Source organism: Castor canadensis, chromosome 13 (genome assembly GCF_047511655.1).
Source record: "Castor canadensis chromosome 13, mCasCan1.hap1v2, whole genome shotgun sequence".
In the NCBI taxonomy this organism is placed as follows: domain Eukaryota; kingdom Metazoa; phylum Chordata; class Mammalia; order Rodentia; family Castoridae; genus Castor; species Castor canadensis.
This window is the reverse complement of record NC_133398.1, coordinates 74303387-74329229: the sequence shown is the minus strand read 5'-3', so window position 1 is coordinate 74329229 and position 25843 is coordinate 74303387. Positions and strand designations below refer to the sequence as shown.

Sequence of the window (25843 nt, the reverse complement as noted above, 5' to 3'; positions counted from 1 at the left end):
TTCTGGATACAACTGCTAACATGATGTACAATTTCAAAATGCCTCCTGATGTCACCAACCTGATCACTGTGTTGGATGAGCTCAAAAAAGGCAGAACTGAATGAGCTCAGCCCTGAAGAAATTCATACCTGGTTATAAATTCCTGCTCTAAGGGATGGTGAGTAGGGTGAGGGAACTGTTCCTGCAGAATTCTTAGAGCTCTAGAAACATCATCAAACTCTGCCTATGCCAAGTCCTTGTTGATGAACTTAGATGTGAAGAGGTTAGTGATTTGGAAAGGAGACTTTGTTCCCTAGATAGCACAACACAGTTTTTAAAAGATAGCCACAAGCTAAATCAAACATTATGAAACTTTAGCAAGAATGTCACTAAAATCCTACTTTTAAATTTTACAAAATTAAAATGTACAAGGTAAAGACAGATGAAAATTGGTAAGAGCAAGAACCATGAGCTTGAACTAAGCAGTGTAGAATAACTGTCCATAAAAATGAGTTCTAAATAAGGTTAAATTTCTAGAAATGTAGGTAGACCTTCCTTCACATGGTCCTGATTTACATAATTTGTTTAGTTTTTTCTTCTTTATTCATTTATTCATATGTGCATACATTGGGCCATTTCTCTCCCCTGCCCCCCACCCCCCCTCGCTTCCAGGCAGAACCTGTTCTCCCCTTTTCTCCAATTTTGTTAAAAAGAAGACATAAGCAATAGTAAGACAGACATAGCATTTTTGCTGGTTGAGATAAAGATAGCTATACAGAGAGATTCCTAGCATTGCTTCCATGCACAAGTGTATTACAACCTGAATTGATTCACCTCTACCAGACCTCTTCACTACTTCCCGGTCACCTTCCCATATTGACCTCTGTCACTTTAAAGCTACTGTATAATTTTTGCTGCCATGTTTAGTTAAATAATTCCAGTCCTCCAATAACATGGTTCAAATATCAGCTACTATAGTACACTAATTGTGAGTACATGCATCAGGCATAAACTTGGCTTTCAGTTCTCTAGCTCACAAATCACTACATTTAAAATGTGCGTCCTGATCAGTGATCAATCGTGTGCATTCACCCAAAGTCTGTGGTGACTGGTCACTGTGCATCTGCTACTCAGTTCACACACAGACATCAAAGCATGTAGCAGTGTTGCTTCTTTGTCTCCAGCAATAAACACACATGTGGCATTTTACAGGAATGGATAATTGAAAGGCTGAATTGGTCGACAGAGATGAAAATGTGACAAAGAAATGAAAAGTAATAACATAGGAAGTAAAATTGAAATCTAGTATAGCGTTATGGAAGAAACAGCTGCAGTGGTGCCGATGCTCCTCTCTGAGAGACTCCAGATCAGTTGCCAGAAGAATTTAGTAAAGGCAAGGGCTGGGCATGGTGACGTATGCCTGTATTCCCAGCTACTCAGGGAGGCAGAGGCAGGTAAATCATGGTCTAAGAGCAGCCAGACAAAAGCATGAAACCCTATATGAAAAATAACTAAAGCAAAGAAGGCTGGGGGCTTGACTCAAGTGGTGAAACATTTGCCTGGCAAGCATGAGGCCCCTGACTTCAAACTATAGTACCACTGCCACCAAAAAAAAGGCTTTAGCAAAGGTGAACTTATTAACATCAAGGTGATTAATGTGGCTAGTGGTGACTGAAGATGTTCTAAAAATGACACCAGGAAAAAAATCCACTTTGTATCAGAGACACTGAAGGGCAAAGGGTGTAATATTGGAAGGTTATCCAAATGACGAAAGCAGGATGACAATTTGCCAAAATGACGAAAAGATACTCAGTCCATATTGTAAGTTAAATGACAAGAAGGTGGTAATGAATGCTGCCCAAACTACTCTTGAATGTGTTTTTTTTTCCTACAAAAAAAATTTTTGTACTTTGTACTTCAAATGTTTAAACAAACACTAGTTTCACTTTTTTGCACTTAAATCTGAAATAAAGTTTTTAATGTTTTAACAGCAAATTTTACAGGTCACATCGATTATTAATACTATTTTACATTACTTCAACTTTCAGGGTCATGTTTCTCAGTCCTGCACTCTTGTGTAACATGAGGACTTCTTTGCTGCGTCATTTTCTACTTTGCTGGGTACAGAACTAGGAGTCTCTTTTCAGTTTTGGAGAAACAAACTGAATTGGAATGTTTTAAAAAGAAGATGACCAGAATAACAGGGAAACCATGAAAATAAAACATGAAAGAAAATTCTGGATGGACCTAACAATACTTTGGGGAAAAGAGAAGTTAAGAAGATTATCGTAGTTGCACATAATAGAACAGCCGTAAAACGAAAGTGTCATTCTGGAGCAGCCAAACCAGCTTTGAAAATGGAATAGGCAATAGAGCTTTCAATTCACAAAGAGAAGAAGCTTCTAACAAAACTGGATAAAAATGGAATTCACTGGCTCACAGTGAACTCCTCATAGTTGGAAGTGCCAGGCAGAGACTGAATGACCATTTGTCAGAGATGTTGAAGCAGAAATGAATAAGTACCGGGGTGAGTGGGGAGGCCTGTCCACAGCTCAGATTCTATACATCCATGTGGTGGTTCCAAAATATACCCCCAAATTCTCTGATACTTCTCCCTTCAAAACAGAGCCTAGGTCCCTCCCCCACCCTGGAGGTGGGCCAAACTTATTTTCTTAGAATGAGATATCCACTACCATATGTGACTTTTAAGGCTGGCTCAAAGAAAAGATAGTTCCTACCTATTTCTCTCATTCTTGGATTATTGTTCAGGAAGAAGCCTTCAGTTAGGTGGTAAGGACACTCAAGCAGTCCTAAGAGAAGCTCTGACAGAGAGAAACCAAGGATTCCTGCCAACAGCTAGTATCAGCTTACAACCATGTGAATGACCTTAGACCTGGGAAATGGATCCTTCAGCCCCAGTCAACCTTCAGATGACTATAACTGCAACTGTCATCCTGGCTGAGACCTCATGAGACATCCTAAGCCTGAGTCAATCAGCTAAACCACTCTAGAATCCCTAGTCCATAGAAGCTGCTTTAAGCCCCTAAATTTTGGGATGATTTGTTATGCAGTAATAGTTAATAAGCACAATCCATTTTGACTTGAACACTAAGGTTTCATCACACTCTTAAAAAGCTACTCTCACAGATATTTTTTTTTAAATAACTTCCTTTTAGTAGATTCAAACAACAATTTCTAGTAGTTCCTATCTTGAAGAATAAATAATTATCCAATGGTATTTTGTCATAAAAAATGAAAAGCAGAAGCAGAATCTAAAATTAATTCCTCCCACCTTGCCTAATTTTTCACTCCACATTCTCATCTGGTACTAAAGATTAAAGCAGACTTCCCAAGAACTTAAAGTTATCTTCAGCAGGACAGAAGTCTTCAACAGGTTCATCTTTCCATTGCAAAAGGGCAATGAGACAAGGGCTGGGCCCCTCTATCCTGCCTGTAAAAGGCACCATTTCTTTAAATACCATCTGCTCACCCAAATTTAGAAGTCCAGCCCAGACTACTCTCACAAACTCCATATATATTTGACATTTTATTGATCTCATTTCTTTTCTCCCAAAGCAGCTCAAAGTCAACATATCAGAAACAGGGTGCACAATCTTCATCCTGAAGCTAGTTCCTTTCCAGATTTCCCTGTCCTAGAGAATAAAACCACATCAATTCAGGGCATAATCCGGAAACCTTTGACCTATCTCTCTCTTAACCCAAGCATAAATCTTCAACCACTTCTCACTTTCTTTTAGGATAAAAGAAAATGTTTATAACATGGTCTATGGGGTAGTAGATGGCTTGGCACCTATTTGCCTCCTTGGTCTAATCCTGTCACAGCAGGATGAGTCAATGTTGCCTGGCTCTCTCTAGAAGTTTTTAAACAGAAGTCACATGAGGAAAATAATGAAGCATGGTTTTAAGTAAGGTGAGCAGAGAGCTTAGGGACAGGGAGAGCACTTCACTGACCATCTGAATAGCTTATCTGAATAAAGGCAATGGCCAGTGTGAAGAGGAGCAGAGACAGAAGAAAAGAGGTGTCATGTGGGCAGAATGTTAAGGAAGGTGTGGCATGACAATATGCCAGGTGTGGAGGGAACTAGAAAGGGAGTGTGTGTGTGTGTGTGTGTGTGTGTGTGTGTGTGTGTGCACACGCGCGTACATCTCTAAATGAGAACCAAAGGAGAGGTTAGCTTGGAAGTATGGAGCAGAAATGGCACAGAGACTGCAGACAAAGCTATCCAACAGCAGGTATGGACACAGGACTGCAGCTCTTGAGGGTAGCTGTGTCTAGAGACAAAGATAGAATTTACCTGTGCTGTGATGAAGGTGAACTACAAATGAGAGGCTGACATATCTGGCGAAGAAAAAGTGAGGGAGAAAGACTGGTGGTAGAACTCTAGGATTTAGGGCTGATTAGAGTCTAGAAGGGTGAGAGGAACCATGAAAGGAATGACAGATGGTATATCAGAGAGTCACTGGAGAGAGAATGAACAAGGAGCAAGGAGTTTTCTAGAATTGATATAGCACCTCAACCCATGAATGTGGGAAGAAAAATCTATATTCAGCAGAATGGAAAAATGAAATGAACCTAGATAAATCAATTCCTATCAAAGACAACCATTTAGCCTGATATCAGACTGCTCCAAAGCAACAATAGATATCAGAATACAAGTGACAAATATTTTCAAATATCTAAGAGAAAAATAATTGTTATCATATAATTCTTTATCCAGCAAAACTATTTTTCAAGAACAGGGACAAAATAAAGATGTTTTTAGATTTTAAGAGCTGAAAGAAATTTTAACCACAGAGACCCCACATTAAAGAAATTCTAAAGCATATAGATTTCAGAATATCCCCAAAAGGTTAGAAGTGGCAGAAGGAATGGTAATAAAATACACTTATACTTGAAGCTTTTTTTTTCTTTAGTGTGCTTAGAATAATTTACCTTGTTGACAGTTTTTATTTATTTATTTATTTATTTTTGGCAGCACCGGAATTTGAACTCAAGGCCTGTGCTTGCTAGGCAGGCACTCTTACTGCTTCAGCCACTCAGGAACAGGTCCTGCCTGGGGGTGGGGGGGTGGTACCAGTGCTATGTACTGCTCTCACTAGATCTTATGGGTGTAGAAACAGTGTGTCTCCATCTTCGAAACCCCTGTTACTTATTGTGGCCTAGAAAAGAATAAGCACTCAAATGTTTACTGACCTGAAGCTCTTGCTGATTTGCTCATGGTAGAAAATGATTTATAAATGCAAACAAAAGGATTACCAGAGAACCCTCTGAGGTGGATAGTGAGGTAATAAGACTCCCTGTACCCATTTTGCAGATGAAAAAATAGACGCATAGGATCACACAATCCTTTGAAAACTACAATCTCTTCTATAACTCAGCTATCCCAAGTTGTGGATGGATATATTCTTTCACATTATTTAGCATATAAAATCCCCTTTACATACAACTTCACAAAAATCTAGTTAATATGCACGAAGACAAATCTGGACTTATGAATATTCCTTGTTTCTTGCAGTACTTTTCTTTTACATACTATCAGGAGGGTCATTTTTTGCCAACTAATATTCTACCTTTAAATTACTATGTACAAATATCCCCAGATGCCACCCCACATGTTGATTTCAAGAGCTCAGGGATAATTACGAGCACAGCACATCAGTGCATATCCATGCATATCCATGGACACAGCACTCATTAGTCAGCCCTGTGCATCTAATCCATCTTTCCAGTGTGTTTTTATGGCAACCAGAAAATGATTTTTGATGTCCTATCCCCCAGTTTTAAAAAGAAAAAATTCTTCATGTCCAATTCTGCTTGTTTAATTTATAATTTGTCTCTCTCCAACCCAGTTGGTAACTGGGACACAGATGTACAGAATAACAGGGAACACCTCTCCTCCTTGAAGTTCTGATCAAGGGGACTCTTGTCCTCTGAGTTGGAGGTCACATTTTGAATTACTACTTTTCTCTAATCTCTATGGTTGCATTAGGCAGCTTTCTGTCACTGTGACAAAATATCTGAAATAATCAACTTAAAAAGAGAGAAGGTTTATTTTGGCTCACAATTGCAGTGGTTTCTTCCATGGTCACTTGGCCTCATTGCTTTTGGGCCTGAGTTAAGGAAGAACATCACTGTGGTAATGGAGCATGTGGCAGAGCAATGCTGCTTACTTCATGGTGGCCAAGAAGCAAAGAGATTAAAAAAAGGAGCCCTTAGAGGGCATACCACCAGTGATATAACTCTCTTCCAACAGGCATGACCTCCTAAAGGTTCTATGACTTCCAAATAGCAGCACAGGCTGGTAACCAGGCCTTCAACATAAAAGCCACTGCCTAACACTCCAGATTGAAACCATAACAATGGTGAAAGTGAAAACATTTCTGCTTCAGTTTTTCCTCTGTCACACTAATTACAAAGTGATTCCCAGTTCTCCTGGAATGTTTTACAATTTCTAACTCTAGAGTGACTTCACCAGGCTGTTTTTATCAGATGACTCTATCTATTGGGAGTTGACTGACAGCAGAAAAGTAAAAGGTTAATTCAAGTTGTTTCTGCTCAACAGAACTCCAAAGACTTTGTACCTATGATTCAGGAAAGCTCTTTAAATAAGCCATACCAAGAAACTTACTTCACAGTTTGATTTATACAGCCTACTTACCAAATCGATAAGAACATGCAAAGAAATAATGGTGCTAGATAATGAGCATGCTTTCAGAACAGCCAAATTAAACCAGCTCTTGGCTCCATTTCCAAAAGAACACATTTTAAAATAGAGTATTTTAAAGACAGATTAACAGAGAACATTTCCTCCTGAAATTTCTGACAAAGGGGACACTAACCTGTCCTCAGAGCTGGAGGACATATTTTTAAAGCCCTATTTTTTTTTCACCCTATATGGTTAGAGTCCAACAAGAAATATCCCATGTGACTTGATACTCACACTCCTTGTTTGTTTACGTTCTCTCACAGTGGCTCTAAAATAGACTTGGTGTTAGGTTTCACATAATCAATATATTGAGAGCTTTATTGAATTGCCTGCTTAGCTCAACAAACAACTCCTGAGCTAATGAAAGAAGCTCAAAACAAGCCCAGCTACAGGCTTTGCAAATTCTTCTGCAGTATAAAGATGCCAGCCATGAGCAAAATACTAGTTTACTTTTTCCTACTTCCAAAAATGCATGCCTACCTTGACTGCTTCTAAAGCCCTAAAGTGGGGCTGAGGGCATAGCTTAGGAGTAGAGTACTGGCCTAGCATGCATAAGGTTCTGCACTGAAAAAAAGAATAAATTAATAAGAAACAGATTAAGAATTGGCACATTGATGACCTTGGAAAGGTCATCAATCTTAGAAAATTTTCTGTCAAATTGAAATTTCATTAGACGTTTTCTTGTCATGATAAAAAGTCAAAAGGAGTTGAAAACACACAGATTGGGGACTATATCTTAAGACTTTCCTGTATCCCCTCCCCAAACATTTTGTGTGTCAGAATAATATTTAATTTCTCCCATAGCAGAACTGCTATAAATATTGGCTTTAGAAGCAGACTATGTGCCTTTAAATCCTAACTCCACCAACTACTACCTTTATGACCCTGAACAAGGAACTGAAACAGTCAGTGACTTAGTTTCCTTATCTGAAAGATGGAAATAAACAGTACTTGATTCATGGGAGTCCTGCAACAATAAAATGAGTTAAAGAACTTGTTAATGACGAAGTGAGATAAATTAAAAAGACTTTCACCAGTGCCAGCCACATGATAAGTATATGGGTCAGATAGTTTTCCATTGCTGTGACAGAATACCCGAAATAATCAACTCATAAGAAGGAGAGATTTATTTTGGCCATGGTTTCAGAAGTTTTTGTCCCTGGTCATTTGGCTTTGTTGCTTTGGGCCTGTAGCAGCACAGCACATATGGCAGGGAAGCATAGTAGAAAAGGTTGATCATCTCATGGTGGCCAGGAAGCAGAGATAGGGAGGAGGAGCTGTGTTACAGTATCCCCTTCAAGAGCATGCCCCCAAAATCTTAACTTCTTCCCATTAGGCCCCTCTTCCTAAACATTCCACCATCTCCCAAAAGCACCATGACAGACTGAAGACCAAGCCTTTAACACTTGGGTCTTTGGGGGCCATTTGTCCAAATTATAGCAGTGCTATACAATTTTTTATCTTTATTACCAAAAATCAGTCTCTTACTTAGTCATCCCACATCTCTCAGGTGATGTGCCCCAGCACTGTGCCATCATGTAATCCATATGTACTTCCTGCTCTTATGGGACTTACAATCCATAGCAATGCTACTAAAAAGAAACCTCTTGACAGGAGTACATCTTTACTCTTTCAGCAAGCATAAGGCCCTGAGTTCAAACATTAGCACTGTCAAAAAAGAAAAAAAAAAGGCAAGAAATCATTTTAAGAGTTTACTTTCAGGCATAAGAAATGAAATTTATCTGCATATAAGAAATTGAGAAAATACATGGTGACATGTTTCTAATGGCCAAATTGGCATTATGGACTGATTTCTAAAAATCCAGTGGCGGGGAAATAATACTGACTTTTTGGGGGGTAATATGTAAGGTGTATATAAAGGAGAACTATGAGTAAAGATATTAAGGGTATGAACAAAAAAGATGGGAAGTTCAAAGACATGAAAACTGTAAATTGATGCATAAATATTTGTATTGTCACAATTGTTGCATCTGTTCCTTTCCACTTGATGTCCTCTCCCTGTCTTCTTGCTCTCTCTATCTGCATCCACTCATGTCTAGATTATGGAGATAGTTTTCCTTATTCTAATGTCAATTGTCATAAATCCAGCATAAGTCTTATTTTCCTCCCTCCTGTCTGAACAGAGTGGGGGGGTGGAGAATGACTGTATAAACCTCCATTCATACATATAAAGGTTGTGGGTTTTCTTCTTAATGTGAGTCATTGATGTGTTGTTTTTCTCAGCTGGATTAAATCATCTTTGTACAGTCATTCACTCAGTAGGGATGTGAGGAAGGAGCAGGGCGGATTTTCTCAGTTCTCTCTGAGAGGGAAGAAATTCACAAATGCTTCACAAAGACCAACTGTATTTTTGAATTGTGGAAACATCTACGTCTATTTTCTTACCTGATTTTATGGGCTTATTTTAATTTCAAAACAACCTTTGTTTTATAGAAAAACTGCCTATCTATTTAACCTTAATAAAAACGAAGCTTCACTAGTGGCGTTCTCATCCTGTACTTTAAAACAAAAATACCACTTATCGATACTTTCAGTGACGCTGAGATGCAAAATTCTCCTTCTGAGATAAAGTGAAAAAAGGTTATTAAAGGGCAGCAGCTAATTCTATTCTCTCCATTTTGTAGAGATCACCACCCCTTCCCTGCCGTAATAATTTCTTCCTATAATCTTCCTCTGGCCTTCAGGTTGCCCTTGTTATTCTGTTCATTTTTTACTACAAACCCAACTGCAAGAGTTAATCAAGTTCCTCTTCTCAGTCCTTACTCCAGCTCAGATATCTCCTCTAATCCCCATGACAGCGAGATTATACATGTTCAATAAGCTCACCATATGGATGCCACAAAGGCACTTCAACTCAGTTTGACTACTTCTGAGCTCTGGAGCTGCCCTTCTGTTTCCTAGCTCAGAAACAGCCACCACATCCATTTGGTTGTACAAGTCCAGAACCAGGGAAGGTTTCTCTCTCTTTCTCCATACCTATTTGTCACCAAATCCCATGGAACACATACCTACTCACTACTCCTCATCTCTATCACCACCTACCCATCTCTTTTGTGATCCGCTGCAATCACCTTCTAACTCATTTCCTACAGCAACTACTCTTGACTGCTCCAATCTCTTAATCTCTCCATAATTATTTTTAATATATTTTACAAAGAGGAAATCTGACCTACTATCCTTCTCAATGGCTTTCCATTGCCTTTGCAATAAAGGGAAAGATCTATAAGGAAAGTCAATGTAATTATCACTTATCTCTCAAGCTTCATCTACTACCTTCACTTTCTGCTTCTCCACTCTTCACCACACATTTCCTGGTTCCTGCTCCCTTTGGGTCTTCACACAGGCCTTTTCCCATCTCTCTCTGCTTAGTTAATTTCTACTTCCACCATTTTATTCTAGCACCTTGAATCAGCTATTATCAGCCCTTAAGCGCTCCAAGCATAACAACTCCACAGAGACAGTGAGTCTGCTAGAACATAAGGAGATATAAATGTGTCTACTGAGGCTGGAACCCAGAATGACTTCCATGTTTTGTACTTCAAACAGGGTTAAGGGCTGCATGAAACACTACACATGCAGAAAGAAAACAATTTTTGGGTAAATAACACAGGGAAAAACATCTGCTCCGCTATAGGGGAGGCACTAACAATGTTACTACCCGGGTTGCAGCACACTGGCTACAACCAGCTGAGAAGGGTGATTAACTATTTCTTAGCTACTTTGTACGGAGCATAATCACTCTATTTATTCTTTCATTCAAAAGCATTGATTGAGTGCCAGTTTTATGCAAAAGGTCTGTGTTAAGTACTGTGAAGAACAAGAAATAGATAATAAGAGCTACTGCTTATAAAGAGTGTACCATGTTCCAGGACTGTAAATTGTAAGTGGTAATTTACAATCAACATTCCAAGTAAATTACCATTTTATGAAGATGCAAACCCTTTGCCACAATACAAAACTAAAGGAGTAAACAAGCCTTTATAATTTACATTCTTCCAGACCTTTACATGGCCAAGTTAAAGGCATTTGAGAACTTTCTGAGGTCTCAGAGTTATAATTAAATTTATTCTGATAGAGTTCTTAATTATTTACTGGGACATGAAAACAATTACAGTTCACAGTGGCCAAGCATCTAAACTTAAAAAGCCCAGAGTTCAAATTCAAACACTGGTTATTTGGAAGATATTTTTAGCCAGTGAACTTTTCCAACCTGGTTAACCTGTGGTGAAAAAAATCCAAGCATCATTCATCAACAAATATTCATCTGAATGCCTACCAACTGCTAATGTTGTGACTACAGGGTGACAAAGTCAAAGAACTGTCTTCAAGGTCAGGTTACAGAGGAGATTCATGAGATCAGACAGGAGCCATAAAGAACTGCTGAACAGAAAATGGAGTACAAAGATGCCAGGGGTCAGCCTATGAAAAAAATGGCAAGAGTGGTGTCAGCAATGACCTCATTGAGATGACACTTAAATTGAGTCTTTAAAGGTATTTCATGCCTGCTATGATGGTGTACACCTGTCATCTCAACACACAGGCAGGAAAGAAAGGAGGAACACAAGTTTTTTTTTCTTTTATTATTCATATGTGCATACAAAGCTTGGGTCATTTCTACCCCCTGCCCCCACCCCCTCCCTTACCACCCACTCCGCCCCCTCCCTCTTCCCCCCACCCCCTCAATACCCAGCAGAAACTATTTTGCCCTTATTTCTAATTTTGTTGTAGAGAGAGTATAAGCCATAATAGGAAGGAACAAGGGTTTTTGCTGGTTGAGATAAGGATAGCTATACAGGGAGTTGACTCACATTAATTTCCTGTGCGTGTGTGTTACCTTCTAGATTAATTCTTTTTGATCTAACCTTTGGAACACAAGTTTGAGGCCACCTTGGGCTACATAGTAAGTTTGAGGCCAGCCTGTACTTCATAGTGACCCTATCTGAAAAAAACAAAACTAAGAAAAAATAAACAAAAGAAAAATAAAGAAAGATGCACTCATTCAGCAGAATGTAAAGTGAAGAATGAGCATGAACAAAGACACAAAGACAAAACAATATATAAGACTGAGCAAATAGTCAGCAAGGCCAGGCCTACATTTAACTAATGCTAGGTAACACAGAGTCATAAAACACATTTTTAAATGAACTGATTTTCAAAACTTGTGCATGAAATGTTCATAGCAGCACTGTTGACTGTAGCCATAGGATGGAAACAACCCAAAAATCCATCTTGATAAATGGATAAACAAAATGTGGTATACCCAAACAATGAAATGGTAGAGAGCCATAAAAAGGAATGAATTCTGATCCATGCCATGACAAGGTGAGCCTTGAATGCGTACTAGTGAACACAAAAGGCCATGTTTCACACATGTTCTTTTATTTGAAAAATCCAGAACAGGAAGATCTATATAGAAAGAAAGGATATTAGTGGATGCCAGTGGGATGAGGGGGAAGAGACAGGGAAAGACTACTTAGTAGGTAATGAGTTCCTAGAACTAAATAGTGGTGATAAGGGTGATAATTGTACAAAATTATGAATACAATAAATGACACTGAAGCATGTGCTTTACAGTGGTGAATTTTATGTTATATATATTTTACCACAATTAAGAAAAGAAAATACAAGTTTTTAAAATCATTGGTTTAAATTATAAAGGTAAAACAAAAACAAGCAAATAGGAGCTGGCAGAATGGCTCAAGTGGTAAAGCACCTGCCTAGCAAGCAAGAGGACCTGACTTCAAACCCCAGAACCACCAAAATAAATAAATAAATAAATAAATAGCAAGCAAACAAAAAGCTAACAACGCAAAAAGTTAAAATTGCTCTCCACGCAACCAATTCTCCTTTCCTACAAAAGAAGTATTATTTAGGTTTTGTCTTAATGTCTCCTTCCAAAACTGTAACACATACACGTGTGTGTGTGTGTGTGTGTGTGTGTGTGTGTGTGTATGTGTGTGTTATAAAGACTGTGGATATGTATGGGTGTATGATCTTAAGATACACACTTTCTTTCCATTTAAGCTGCTGGGGAACCTTAGTACTTCAAAATTCCTATCTCATTATATATGCGCTCCATTTTTCATTTATTTTATTTCTGAGACAGGTTGTTTTTATGTAGTTCAGGCTGGCCTCCAACTCATGATCCTCCTGCCTCAACCTCCTGAATGCTGGGATTACAGCTGTGAGCCTCCATGCTCAGCAAGAACTCACTTTAACTTTAAATTAGAATTGTCTTGTAATTTCTTCAGCCTTCAAAGATTTTTTAACCCATTAATCAATAGCTTGTCAATAAACTGAGCTTGACACACTTGGGTTTTTATGTGGGGTTTGCTGAGGATGCTCATTCTGTCAAAATAACTTTCTAAGCCCCAATAACAGGCTGAGAAGAAAAAGAGCATTTGTGACAGGTTCCACTGTGATGCCAGCCTGAGCAGACCCATGACAGAACAGGAGAGGTATTTATAGGGAAATGGTTTCAGGCAATAATGCATGAACTACTTCATGGAGAGACAAAAGCATTTCACAAGCAGACACACTAAATTCAACAGTCAAAAAGTCTGAAAAAAAAGATCTCAACTGAAAGATGAAACTAATGCAATTTATCTTTTTGAGCTAATAATTAATTTTGATAATGTCACCTATACAATGCTTTCACTAAGGAAAAGGATAAGGCTTTTTGGAAGGTAGACTATAAGGTCAGACATGCAGGAAGGAAGACCTTTGGAAGGAGGCTTACATTTACTGCTCAGTGTTAGAAAATGCATCAGAAGAGATGACTCTATCTTTAGTCTTAGGAATCAAGTCCTTGCTAACAATTTGTAAGGAAAGCTATTTGTAAATTTATTGTTTGACTATCTCACAAACAAAGAGCAATGGCTTTAGGAGAGAAAAATGTCATTCAAATTAACATCATCAGATATTTATCACAGAATTAAGATCAACACTCTTGAGCTATAATAGAAATAAGATCTCCTTGTCTATAATATAAATAAAACAATTTCACCTTAATATTAATAATGAAAGCCAGGATTGTAAAATAGGTACAGTGTGGGGGGGGGGATACAGTGGGAGGGGAAGGGTGAAGGAAGGTGATTAAGGTATATTAAGGTATATGGTAGATGGACTTCTTATACCTACATGAAACAGAACTAAGAAACCTCTTGCAATTGCTTTAGGTGGGGTGGGGAGAGGGTTGAGGGGGGAGACAATGGGGGCAATGTAAATAATGTACAATATAAGTCTAATGAGAATTGTCACTATGAATCCTCCCATATAATGAATATATCCTAATAAAAATTTTTGAAAAAGAAAATAACCATGAAGACTACTAAGATAATACATGCAAAGCATTCAGCATATGGTCAAGTATGTAATGCACTTCCAAAAAATGTTCAGTATTATTACTGTTAATATGATCAATATCATCATTGATATACCTTAAATCTATGAGTGTAATTCAGTGCCATGAGGAAGAAGCCAAACACAACATGTGAAGACAACTTGTACACAAAATTACTTTTTAATCATATTAAAATATTTAATGATCAATGACTTAGTATGAGAAGTGCTACCAATATTTTTATTGGCCAAATTGTTTAAATTATATCTTTAGCCAGGCACCGGTGACACATGCCTATAATCCTAGCTACTCAGGAGGCAGAGATCAGGAGGACCCAAACCAGCCCAGACAAATAGCTCTTGAGACCCTATCTCAACTCATGGAGTGGCTCAAGGTGTCGGCCCTGAGTTCAAGCCCCAGCATCATGCAAAAATTATATCTCTAATACACTATAGAACTCTCACATTATAAAAGTTACCATGGGAGTAGAATGACCAATTGAGATTTACCTTGTACTTTGTCTTTACTGTCCTAAATGTACCAGGACAGAATGAAAAATCATTCTGTTTTCTAGTGGGAAAGCTAAATACTAAGATACATGTGACCACAGAGGTCTATATGAGGTCTGAGCACAGGGTGTGGAGTAGTCACTGAGCCACCCTTCGGGAAGGCCCTTTTTCAGCTGGAGCAATATAGTCCATTCAGGGTATCGGCAGACAGATGGCTGGAGTCAAAAGCCACATATAGCATCATGTGGCCACAAGGAACAAGAGCACCTGTGACTACTATGGACTTGGAGGTTGTCCTCATTTAAGAACCAGATATCTGGAGATCATTGTTCAAAATTGAAAAGCTCTATAGTGGTAGCTGCTTCGTCTTGTTAATATCGTAGCTCCAGAACAAGAACAGAATCTGGGACATAATAAACCCTGGGTCACTATCTGGGAATTAATGAATACCTAGTTTATAAAATTCTCCAGGAATCCTTGTACAGGTGGAAAGACTTATCTTTGAAGTTCAGTGATGAATGACATCAGACTTTCCAGTAATTGTAGTGGGTAGAACTCATAAATGTTCTCTTAAACAGTGGAAAAAATTTTGAAATGACATTATTATCACCCAATTGAGTAGATCAATGCATTTCTAGCACTTTGATCGCTGAAAGTTTATTTAAATAAAGCCTTCATAGGAATGTTGTACATATGAAATAATCGTACTTGAGGCTAAAGATTAGGTAGTCTTAAAAATTCTGGGCATTTTTAAGCTACTTTTTCAAAATCTGATGAAAGCATTTGCCCCTCCTGGAAAAATACATATGTGGGCATTAGAACAATTATAGGGGTGGGGATAGTGATGGGGAGGGCAGAGTAGAGATTAATAGAAAATGCTTTTTAAAAAAGGAAAAGAATCTGAGACCTCTTTTGAATGTATCTCAATCCATCTATTAAAAAAAGATACACCTCTTACCAATTTTTTTGTAAAGTACATGTGTATACTCCCTCCAAAGTTTTATAAATTCATATTTATGCATATTAATTAGATCAATTTAATGTCACCATTTTTGCATTGTTTGGGGAACCCTGGAGTTGTGATAAGACTATGGATTACAGGACATCTCTAGACTTTGCTTAGGTTTGACAGGTTCTGGGAACTGAGGCATAAAAATAGCTTTATTGAAACAACACTGAAAGAAAAGACTAAGAGAGAGGTAGAACAGTTTCAATGGGAAAGGAATTAGCAGGTGAATATCAGGACAGAAAAGGAAATTTTGGACATGGATGCAGAAAGAAGGATGGATATTCTGTCTGGAACTCAAAGACACAGGAACAAAGGAGGCAAGAATGAAAGAATGAACCTAAGCTGCTAGCTTTCATAGCTGAAATAGCAACCAGGGTATTTCAATTAGATCCAGAAAGATACTAATCCTGAACAGGAACAGGATTCAAATCCCAACTCCAAGCAGGACGTGGTGCTGTACACCTGCAATCCTAGCACTCTGGAGGCTGGGCAAAAGAATTGTGAGTTTGAGGCTACCTTTGGCTATACAGAGAGAATTTGAAGATAGCCTGGGATACATAGAGAGAAACTGTATTCGAATTAGAAAATCCCAACTGAATTCCTTTTCAGCTAATCTTGGTTGTCAGCTTGATTAGATGGACAGATACCTAGGATATTAGTAAAGCATACCTCTGGGTGTGTCTGTGAGGACTTTTCCAAAGATGATTAGATCATGAGGGTTCTGACCTAACCAATGGCTTATTCTGTTGATGAATTTGGATTCAAAATTTGAATAAACTTTCCATGTCTTTGAAGAGTTATATCTTTCCCTGGCTTCCGGGAAGCCCTGTCTTGCTTTAGTTCCTGGCTGCCTTGAGGTAAGCAACCCCCTCCTCCATATTCTCCTGCCACCATGTTGTTCTGCCTAGCTTCAGGTCCAAAGTGATGGAGCTGAAACTCTGAAATTATGAATTAAAAAAAATCCTGCCTCCTTGTGAATTGTTTCTCTGAGGCATTTGTCATAACAACAAAACCTGAGTAACACAGCTGTATTCTACTGGGAAAGCCACTTGATTTCTCTGAGCTTTGTGTTCCTTGTCATTGTATCCACTGATGGATTTTGACATATTACCCTGTACCCTAAGCATTTAGCCTTAAATGGTAAATCCATATTATACTCCAATTGGAATGACACCGAGGCATTGGTCACAGAATCCTGTTCTTTAGTATATTAAACATGTAGCATGTATCAGGTACTCAATATTTGTAGAATAAATGGTTAAAATTATAACATATTTATAGGGAGTGAAATTTAAGAATGTAATCTTCAATTCCTATATGGTGTCATAAAACAAAATCTTAAAACTAACATCATTTTAAAAGCAGAATGGAATTTATCAACAGAACAATTTCTGAACATCTATATTTTGTTCAATAAAAGTTACTCTTGAGATAACATTAAATTAAATTCAATATTGTACTTTCTAAGGTACACAGAGTTTAGGAATATTCTTAGCAAAGACTAAGACAAATTATGAAACAGTTGCTATAATTCTTCAGAGTGTCCATTCATTTAATAAATATTTACTGAACACCTATACTATTTTCAAGATCCTGTTAGATATTTTCATATGTCATATGAATAAGAACTTACAATCAATTTGAGTGGAGATGTACATAAATAAGGTACATGGTCAGCAAATGCATGTAAGTACTCTATAAGAAAAACATACAATAAAAGAAACATCAAAAAGAGGAGAGATCACTTCAGTATGGAGAAGTGATAAAAAGATTTTGGAGATGGTACTTGAGTTGACTCTTAAGAAATGCCTGGAAGAGTCCAGAGTGTAGCTCAGTGGTAGAGTCCTTGCATAGCATGTGTGAAGCCCTGGGCTTAACCTTTAGCAGCACAAAAAGAAAAAAAAATGGCTCGAACACAAGTGAAATGGAAGACAAGGCAAGCAGCTCAGAATCAGCGTACTTTCTATCTTAGTCTGTTTTCTGCTGCGAATAAAACAATACTTCATATTGGGTAAGTTACAAAGAAAAGAGATTTATCAAGGTCGAGGACCACATCTAGTAATGGTCTTCTTGTTGGCAGAGTTCTAAGTCAGTGCAGGGCATCACGTGGCAAGAGCGAATGAGTGTGTGTGTGTGTGTGTGTGTGTGTGTGTGTGTGTGTGTGTGTGTATCTTTGGGTCTCTCTCCCTCTCCTTACAAAGCCACCAGCGTTCAATGACAGGGTCTTCATCCTAGTAAATTTATCTAATCCTAATCACCTCCCAAAGGCCTCACCTCTAAACCCCACCATAGTCAAATTAAGTGTTCACCTCTTAATACCTAATGATGGGTATTAAATCAATACATGAATCTTTAGGTGTGAAGGGTCAGATACATTAGGAAATTTGTCCCAGTAAATGGCAAGAGTTGAAATTTGAATCCACTTAGTCTGACTCTAAAAGCCATGCTCTTAATCACTAGGAAAGCACTTATTTGAAATATATGCAAAATTTTCTAGGAGAACAGAAGGGACAATATAGCCCAATTGGAGGATGATGACCCAAGAAGCGTTGAAAGAAAGGGGACATCAGAGCTGAGCCTTAAAGGAAGAGCAGGGTTTTGTTTTGATACAGGTGGAATGGAAAATGGGATATAAAATGGAGAGCTAGTCCAGGCTGAGATACTGGTGCCAAGAACACAGGACAGAAAATGCTGGGAAACAGTGAGAAATTCACCTGGCTTGTCCCTTGTTCCCTTGTTCATGGATTCTTAATGGTGTGAGCCAGTCATGGTAACCCTATTCCATTCGCCAGACAGAAATGAAGTTGGAGGAAGGATTAGGATACAGATTCAGTCCCAATAATGTCATGTGTAGAATGTCTTCAGAGGACATTTGGACCTTAGAGGCAATAGTGAGCCATAGATGACTGCAGAAGAGGAGATAAGTGAACTACTCATGCTCCAAGAAAATAGCAGTCAGTAATGTGGAGGAAACATTACAAACAGGGAGAAAAAACAGAATACTCTGATAATATTTTTGCCAAGAGATAACAAAGGGCTAGGCAAGGGGCAAAGGCACTGGAAATAAATATTCACAGATATCCCAAAGGAAAATAGGCTGAGCTTAACTATTGATATGGGAGCCTGAAAAAACACTGATATTTTGGAGAAGGAGAAGGCAGGTATTAGCTCTTTGAAAAAGATTGTAACATGGCAGCCACTTCCATAAGGTATCTTTAACAGGATTACTTCCAACTTCCCTTCCCAATCGTTTTACCTCTCCTCCCTTCTGCCTAGCATTTTATTTTTTTTTATTTTATTGTTTTATTTTTTAGTTTTAAATATATCTTTACTGAATGCATGTTGTTTTTGTAATAACAGATTTTTTTAAGCTTTAAAGAAATAGTAAGGTCCTTAATTTAGTGTGCTACTACTCATAGGTACTATCAACCTTTAAATATTGGTTAGATGTCAACCCTATCTGTCTTCTAGCTCTCCCCAGCTGCCTTTTTTCTGTGGGCACTATTTGCACTCCAGATCAACCCATTTGTTGTTGTCTTTGCAGAGAGCAGTGGTTGTAGGCCCCATTTGGTGAAGCTCTCTGTGCAAGTCACCCTCCATATCCAGTCTTGGTTGAGATTCTGCACTGCAGGACACAGAATTCTGGCTTCCTGAAGGGCTGGATGTGGCAACTTGGAAGTATAACCATCCCATGGTGTGAAACTTGACTTTGGGGATCTGCCTAGCATTTTAAATTCTATGTAGAAGCCTCACCTAAATAATTGAGATGTTAACTTTATGGGAGCCAGGATTACTTTCTGCTTCCCTTCCTAATCATTTAATATTCCCTTCTCTTTTGCCTAGCATTCTAAATTATAAGGAGAGACCTCCCCTGAATAGTTGAGATGTTAACTACCAAATGACCTTTCTTTAGCACCCAGAACATACAATGATCTTTGTAAAACCCCCTCCTTTCTTTAATTCTATGGTAATAGCATTTATGGGGTCATCACTTAACACAAAGGATTTGCAGAACAGCAATGTGTCTGTCTGAAAAGAAAATGTAGGAACTGACCTGGGAGGTAGGCGTCACTTAAGATGTTTTGGAAAAGACTCACACCCTACTTGACAAAAACCCCACCCAAACTACAGTTTCACTACACCTTCCTTTCCTCCTTAGCTTCTTCAGGGCCACTAAATCTAATTCCTTCTTACCAACACTGGCCTCTTGAATATTAGTACTTAACTGATAGGCAGCCCAGACCTCTGTTTCTGGCAGAAGAATGCAATGTAATGCTGGGTGTGGTGGTACATATCTGTAATCCCAGTACCCAGGAGTCAGAGGCAGGAAGAAGAAGATGGAGAGTTCAAGTTCATTCCAGTTTTCCAGATACTAAGAGGCTATCTCAAAAAAAAAAAAAAAAAAAAGAGGAAAGCAGTGTTGTAATAGCGGCGCAATGGGCTGCTATGAACACAGTACTGAAATACAGAAGTTTAGATAATAAGTACCTCATAAAAGTCTGAAGGTAGGCAGTTTCAGGGAAAAACTGCCAGAACTGGGGTGGTGTCCCTGAAATCCTCTTAACCTCTTCCTCATAGTCCTAAATGGTGGTGGCAGCCACTCCAGATATCCTGCCTTTACACAAGAACATCCAAAGAAAGGAAGAGCCTCTCTTCCCACATCCCAGAAAGTCATGACTGGCCACCCTTAGCTACAAAGGCATCTGGGAAAATAAGTATCCGGTAAATGGGACTACGACACCATGACTGGTTTTATACCATGTTGTACCCGCAAACCAAGTATATTACAGGCTGATCAAATTCAGGATGTGTTAGCTTTTAAAAAGTCATGACTATTTAGAGTAGGCAACCAACTGTGTCTGCCATCAACATTTTGAACAAAGAAATCTGCTTTCTAGAAAACAGAAATTCACAGGGCAATCCTGTGATACTTGGGCATGAAAGCTTTTTATAAAAGCCATGTTCCTATTTCAGCAGCCTCAGAAGAAATGGCTTAGCCCAATTTCCCTCCTCAGAACCAGGAAGATATCCACAGTTCCTGAGCCAGGCAGGAAGAAAAGATAACTCAGAACCACTAGGATTTGTGATTCAGACTGAGAGAACTTCTGGCCAAACAAGATGGTGAAGCAGTCTCAAGTGAAATAGAACTTTCCTCCTTTCAGCAGCCTTGGGAAGTGAAGAACACTTTGCCAGGCTAGTTAACCCTTTCTGCATGTTCAAATTCTTTCTCTTCTTTAAGATTCAGCTCACTGACCACTTCCTCCAGGAAGCCTTTCCTATCATTGGCCAGTATGTGCCCCACCGAACTATCCACACATCTACATACACCTGGTATGTACTCCCTACATATATTTACATACATCACTCTGGGTGTTTTTGCCTTCTAACCCTACACACACTAGCTGTCATTGAAATCAGTAGACTTGATCTAAATAGCTATCAATTGTTCCTTTTCTATACTTGGCCTATATGGGTGCCACCATGTGGAAACATGCAAAAATGCTGCATGGAGCAAATGGTTAAGGACTTGCTAGGGGTAGCAGAATGAGACAGAATTAATTTGGTATGTGCTAAGCACCGACTAAGTGCCAGGCATTTTCATCCATCATCTCATTCAGATTCTGATTTAAAGCTGATGCTACAAAAGCAAATGGAGAGACAGGTTAGAGGTTAGGTGTCTCACCCATGGTCTCAAAGCAAGTAACAGATGGAAATTCCTCCTTAAACCTCACTCTTGTTTCTGGGTAAGTGTGCATTAGAAGTCTCTAGACATCTTGGTCTATCTTTTTTTTTTTGGCAGCACTGGGGCTTGAACTCAGCGCCTGACACTTGCTAGGGAGGCACTCCTACCAGTTGAGCCACTCTGCCAGCCTCTTGGTCTATCTTTAAAGTCATACTGACCCTGGTATAATATTTGAGCACACTGTGTCTTGAGATTAATTAAACATTTGCAAATGGATTACACATGTTGGAATCTTTATGTTTTTAAAAAGCTACACGCTGCTTGAGTAGAAAACTAACTCTAAATTAAGAATGGCCAATATCAAAATTTGACTAGAGAATTTTTTTAACTAACTTAATTTTGAATGGGATTTATTTAATGAATTAAACATAGTCATCACCATTTCCTAGCCATATAGCAACTGGTATAAAAATGAAGGATGAGATCTGACAGGGAGGGGTTCAGAGGAAGTTGTCTCTTCCCTGTCTGAGCAAGACCTCTCACACAACCAGTCCCATAACACAACCCACAGACCAATGTTACTCAAAATGTAATCTACTCACCACCCTGTCCAAATCTTCTGGGGTATTTGCTACAATTCTACTTTCTGGGGCCCAGGTCAGGCCCATGGATTCAGATTTTCTGATGATGCCTGGGAATCAGCATTTTTGGTGGTACTGATGCTTGAACTCAGGGTGTCACACTTGCTAGGCAGGTGCTCTGCCACTTAAGCCATGCCTCCAGCCTTTTTTATTTTAGTTATTTTCATATAGTGTCTCTCATTTTGTCCAGGGAGGCCTTACGCTGTGATCTTCCTACCTAAGGCCTCCTCATACTTAGCGAGGATGACAGGCACGTGCCACCATGCCCAGCTTTTATTGGTTGAGATGGAGGTCTCTTGAGCTTTTTACCTGGGTTGGCCTTGAACCTTGATCATCCCAATATCCACCTCCTTCGTAGCTGGAATTATCATCACGAGCCACAGCTGCTGGCTGGAATCGCATTTTAACAAGTACCCCTAGATGTTCCTGGTTCATCCCAAGATTCATCCCAAGAGTGACTTTAGGAACTCAGTAAACATTTAAAGATCATGATGATGTCACATACTGATTTATTTATTTCAAGGGGGAACATTTTCTTTTTGAATCTTAAAAACATTTAAGTAATAGATAAACAAGTAAGCAATTTATCCCAGCAGTCCTAAATGTGAGTCAGGCATTCACTATTTCAACATGAGAGAAATCAAATCTTAAAGATGTGTAACATGTCTTTCCTTGAAACACAGTGAGGAACTGATTGCCTTGCCCTTAGTAGGAGGGCCATAGTTACCAATTTACTGACCAGGGACTTTCATCCATAGCTCTAAACTACTGGCTTAACTCACCTTCGCAGTCAATTCCCAGTTAATTTTATCTTGTGAGGGAATGGCACATTCTCTAAATTTATAATTTCAGAATGCTCTTAGTTAGGAATAAACTCCCTGACTCAACCACTAATTGCATGTTCAGGACACTCTTTTATTCTTCCTCTATACAACCTCCAGAAAAGGTAATTTTTTAGATAACTTACTTCCTTTTCTTACTCGTCTCCACAGTTAAAGCGTTCCCAAACTCACTCTCTTGCCTGCAATAACAATTAGAATTCTGGATATGGGGAATTGATTAGAAAGAAATGAAGGGAGGGAAGGAGGGAGCGAGTGAGAAGAGAGAGGAAGAGAGAGAGAGAGAGAGAGAGCACTGAAGGGCTCCTGTGATTAGACTAACACCTCCAGTGTTTCAGTTTCCCAGTCTCTATTCCTTTGCTTCCTGGGATTTGCCCCAAACATAAGTCCCTAAAACTATGCAAGAACACGCCAGTGTCAGGGTTTACTGGAATCTCTGCATTTGTGTGAGTTCTGAGAGTTTTATCTCCTTGGAAACACAACAGCAGGCTCACTGAAAATGCAGAGAATTTTTCATGCACCATAAGAAAAAACAGGGTTTGGTTTTCCCAAAAGTAGGACTCACGATTCAAAACTGTCACTGCTTCAATAGCATCTTTAGTCAAGAACAGTATTCTGAACAAATTTGTGTGCTTTTCTTAATCAATCTAGTAGTTAGAATACAGTTCAAAATATCCCATTCCTGCATTTCTTTTCCCTGTAAAAATGGAACGTTTTCATTCATTTCATTCCAACGGCCAGGCCATTGCTAACACAGTCACCATCTATGTGAATGATAGAGATTAGACATCAACTTACCTATGTATGCCATTTGTAGAAATTCTGATTTTTTGGGGGGGGAGGGGAGGGCTATAGAAAATCTCCTAGAAGACATTTTGAACCTTAAAATGGATCTGCTTGTTTTGATGTAAATGGTCGTGTGTGTGTGTGTGTGTGTGTGTGTGTGTGTGTGTGTGAGAGAGAGAGAGAGAGATTTCTCCATGACTGTCTTTCCTAGTATTACAAGTTGTCTAGCCTGCATTATTAGTAGATTGTGTCTGTCAAATGAACGGGTGAATGAAATCAGTTCTTTGCTTACTCTGTGTACTGAACGGAGTAAACAACAGTGATCGAATAACCTCTCCTCTGTTAGTTCTTTCGCAATAAATTCAATATATTTAACCATATCTATGGTTGGTGCCTACCGTGTGCCAGCACCAGAGATACAAAAATGCAGGGGAAACACGCTGGTTTATTGCTCATCTCTGAAGATTGGCGGGGTGGAGACTTGCCTTCCCCCTTCCACTGGGGCCGGACGGCTGTCAACCCGTCAGTCCACTAGTGGTGTTGAGTACTCCATGGCTCCTGGTTTCTGGGAACTCGCTACTCAGTTGCCAGCCCACCAACCTAGCCACAGGGCTCCCTTTGCACACCCCAGGAGCCAAGGGCTCAAGTTCAACTCCGGGGCCGCGGGCTCGCCCTGCTGGGAGCGAACCCGGGACTCCGCGGCGCATCGCGCCTGGTTCCCTCCACCTGTCCCGCCGCCCGACGGGGTGCGCCAGACCCGCGCCCACTCACTTTGCCGCTGTCGCTCACGCCTAGCAGGTGATCCCGAAGCACCTCCATGGGGCAGGTCCAGGTGGAGTGGACGAAAGTCCCTCGGAAGACGTGCGCCAGCGGCGACATCTGGGCGGCACACATATCGGCGGCGGAGCGCAGCGCGGGGTCCGCGGACAGAGCAGGGCGCGCAGGGCGGAGGCGCAGCTGCGGCTCCCGGCGGCTGCGGAGCGGGACCGGCTCGGGCCTCGTCCTGCCCCGCTTCCCCCGGAGATCGTCTGCCCCCTGCAGGCCGCGCCCAGGGGCTGGCTCCCTGCCTCCTCGATGCCAATAGGATTTTCCTCCCGCGATTTGGCTCCGCGTTCCTGTGGGGTGTGGTTTTCTCCCCACCCCTGCGTTAGTTTTGGATGGGTTAACTCTTTGAGTCATCACACCATCATCCACTACCTGCCTTTAGTTCGCACACCTAGACTTGTCTGTCTGCCTTCTCCACTCTTAGGACCCCTTATTTCTTCAACTTGTAGCACCAGGTTCTGAACTTGCACAAGTTCAGTGACAGCTAAAATATCGGTTGAGACTGCCTACCTTGTGATTAATTTCGTTTTCAGTTTCCGTGGACTGCAGAATATGTTTTTTGTTCTCTCTTCAGGTTCTGGAAAGGTTTCTTACAGAACCTGATCAGGACCTCACCATCAGGGCTGAATCTGGAGGTCAACAATTCTCTCTTCCTCTTGCAGTTGATGTTTTGATCTTTGTGTCCATCTATAAACTCATTCTTCTCGTGTCTTAAGTAAATGACTCTTGATTTACTTTCATTTGTACAGGGAGAAAATGAAGTTCACAAGGTAAGTAGAAGAAGTGGCAGTGTAACTAGGGTGATGGATTAGGAGTCAAAACCGTGGGCGAGACACGTGGGTCTGCGGTCCTTATGCCCTCATGTGTGAAAACAGAGCTTGGACTGGGTCATTACAAAGCCTCTAGGACAGTGTACCCTCCTTAGACAACAGCCACAGGCTCCTTTAATAACTCCCTCCAGGAAGGCCCAACCAGTTTCCCTTGGAGTTTGGACACCACGTTCCTTCTGGTCCGAATGATTTCTGCGAATCTTGATGTGGTCACACTTCTCGTCACTGGTTAGCCTTAAATGGCAGCTCTTTGGAGTAACCTTTCCTGACCAACAAACTAGGAGAAACATCCTCTCCCACCCTCCAGCAGTTTTGATTCCATCAATCCATTCTTTTTTTTTTTTTCTGCCACTGCACTGACCATATCCATCCTTATTTGTCTCATGTTTTATCATTTAATTCTGTTTCTACATGTGTGTGTGTGCCCAGAAGAGCAGGGGACTGTCTTATGCCTGGAACTGTGCCTGGTGTTCCATATGTATTTATTAAATACATGAATGAATAGTTTTTCTGTGGGCAGAGCAATAACCTGAGATAAACATCTATTTTGATTCCTGAATAAAGGGCTAGGGTTTCATTGCAATACCTGAGTAGGCTTTCTCTGACTTACTGCTTATATGACACCAGGCTGGCTTATATAGTTGATTCATT

General features: G+C 39.8%; 1 protein-coding gene across 6 annotated transcripts in view; it reads right to left on the bottom strand.

Moving 5' to 3' along the window:
* The window catches only part of Gda (guanine deaminase), a 92562-nt gene extending 67997 nt beyond the window's left edge, over nucleotides 1-24565 (bottom strand). For 2 of the 6 annotated variants that reach the window (XM_074052041.1, XM_020161413.2), the window contains exon 1: nucleotides 2718-3727. Coding sequence is in view for 2 of the 6 variants with exons in the window: in XM_020161410.2 (XP_020016999.1) it covers nucleotides 24309-24431 (123 nt within the window). In the remaining 4 variants the exon portion in view is untranslated. Of the gene's footprint in view, nucleotides 1-2717; nucleotides 3728-24308 lie in introns of those variants that run through there. The other 4 variants (XR_012440473.1, XM_020161410.2, XM_074052042.1 and 1 more) reach the window with 4 other exon arrangements.
* Between the last annotated feature and the right edge of the window lie 1278 nt (nucleotides 24566-25843).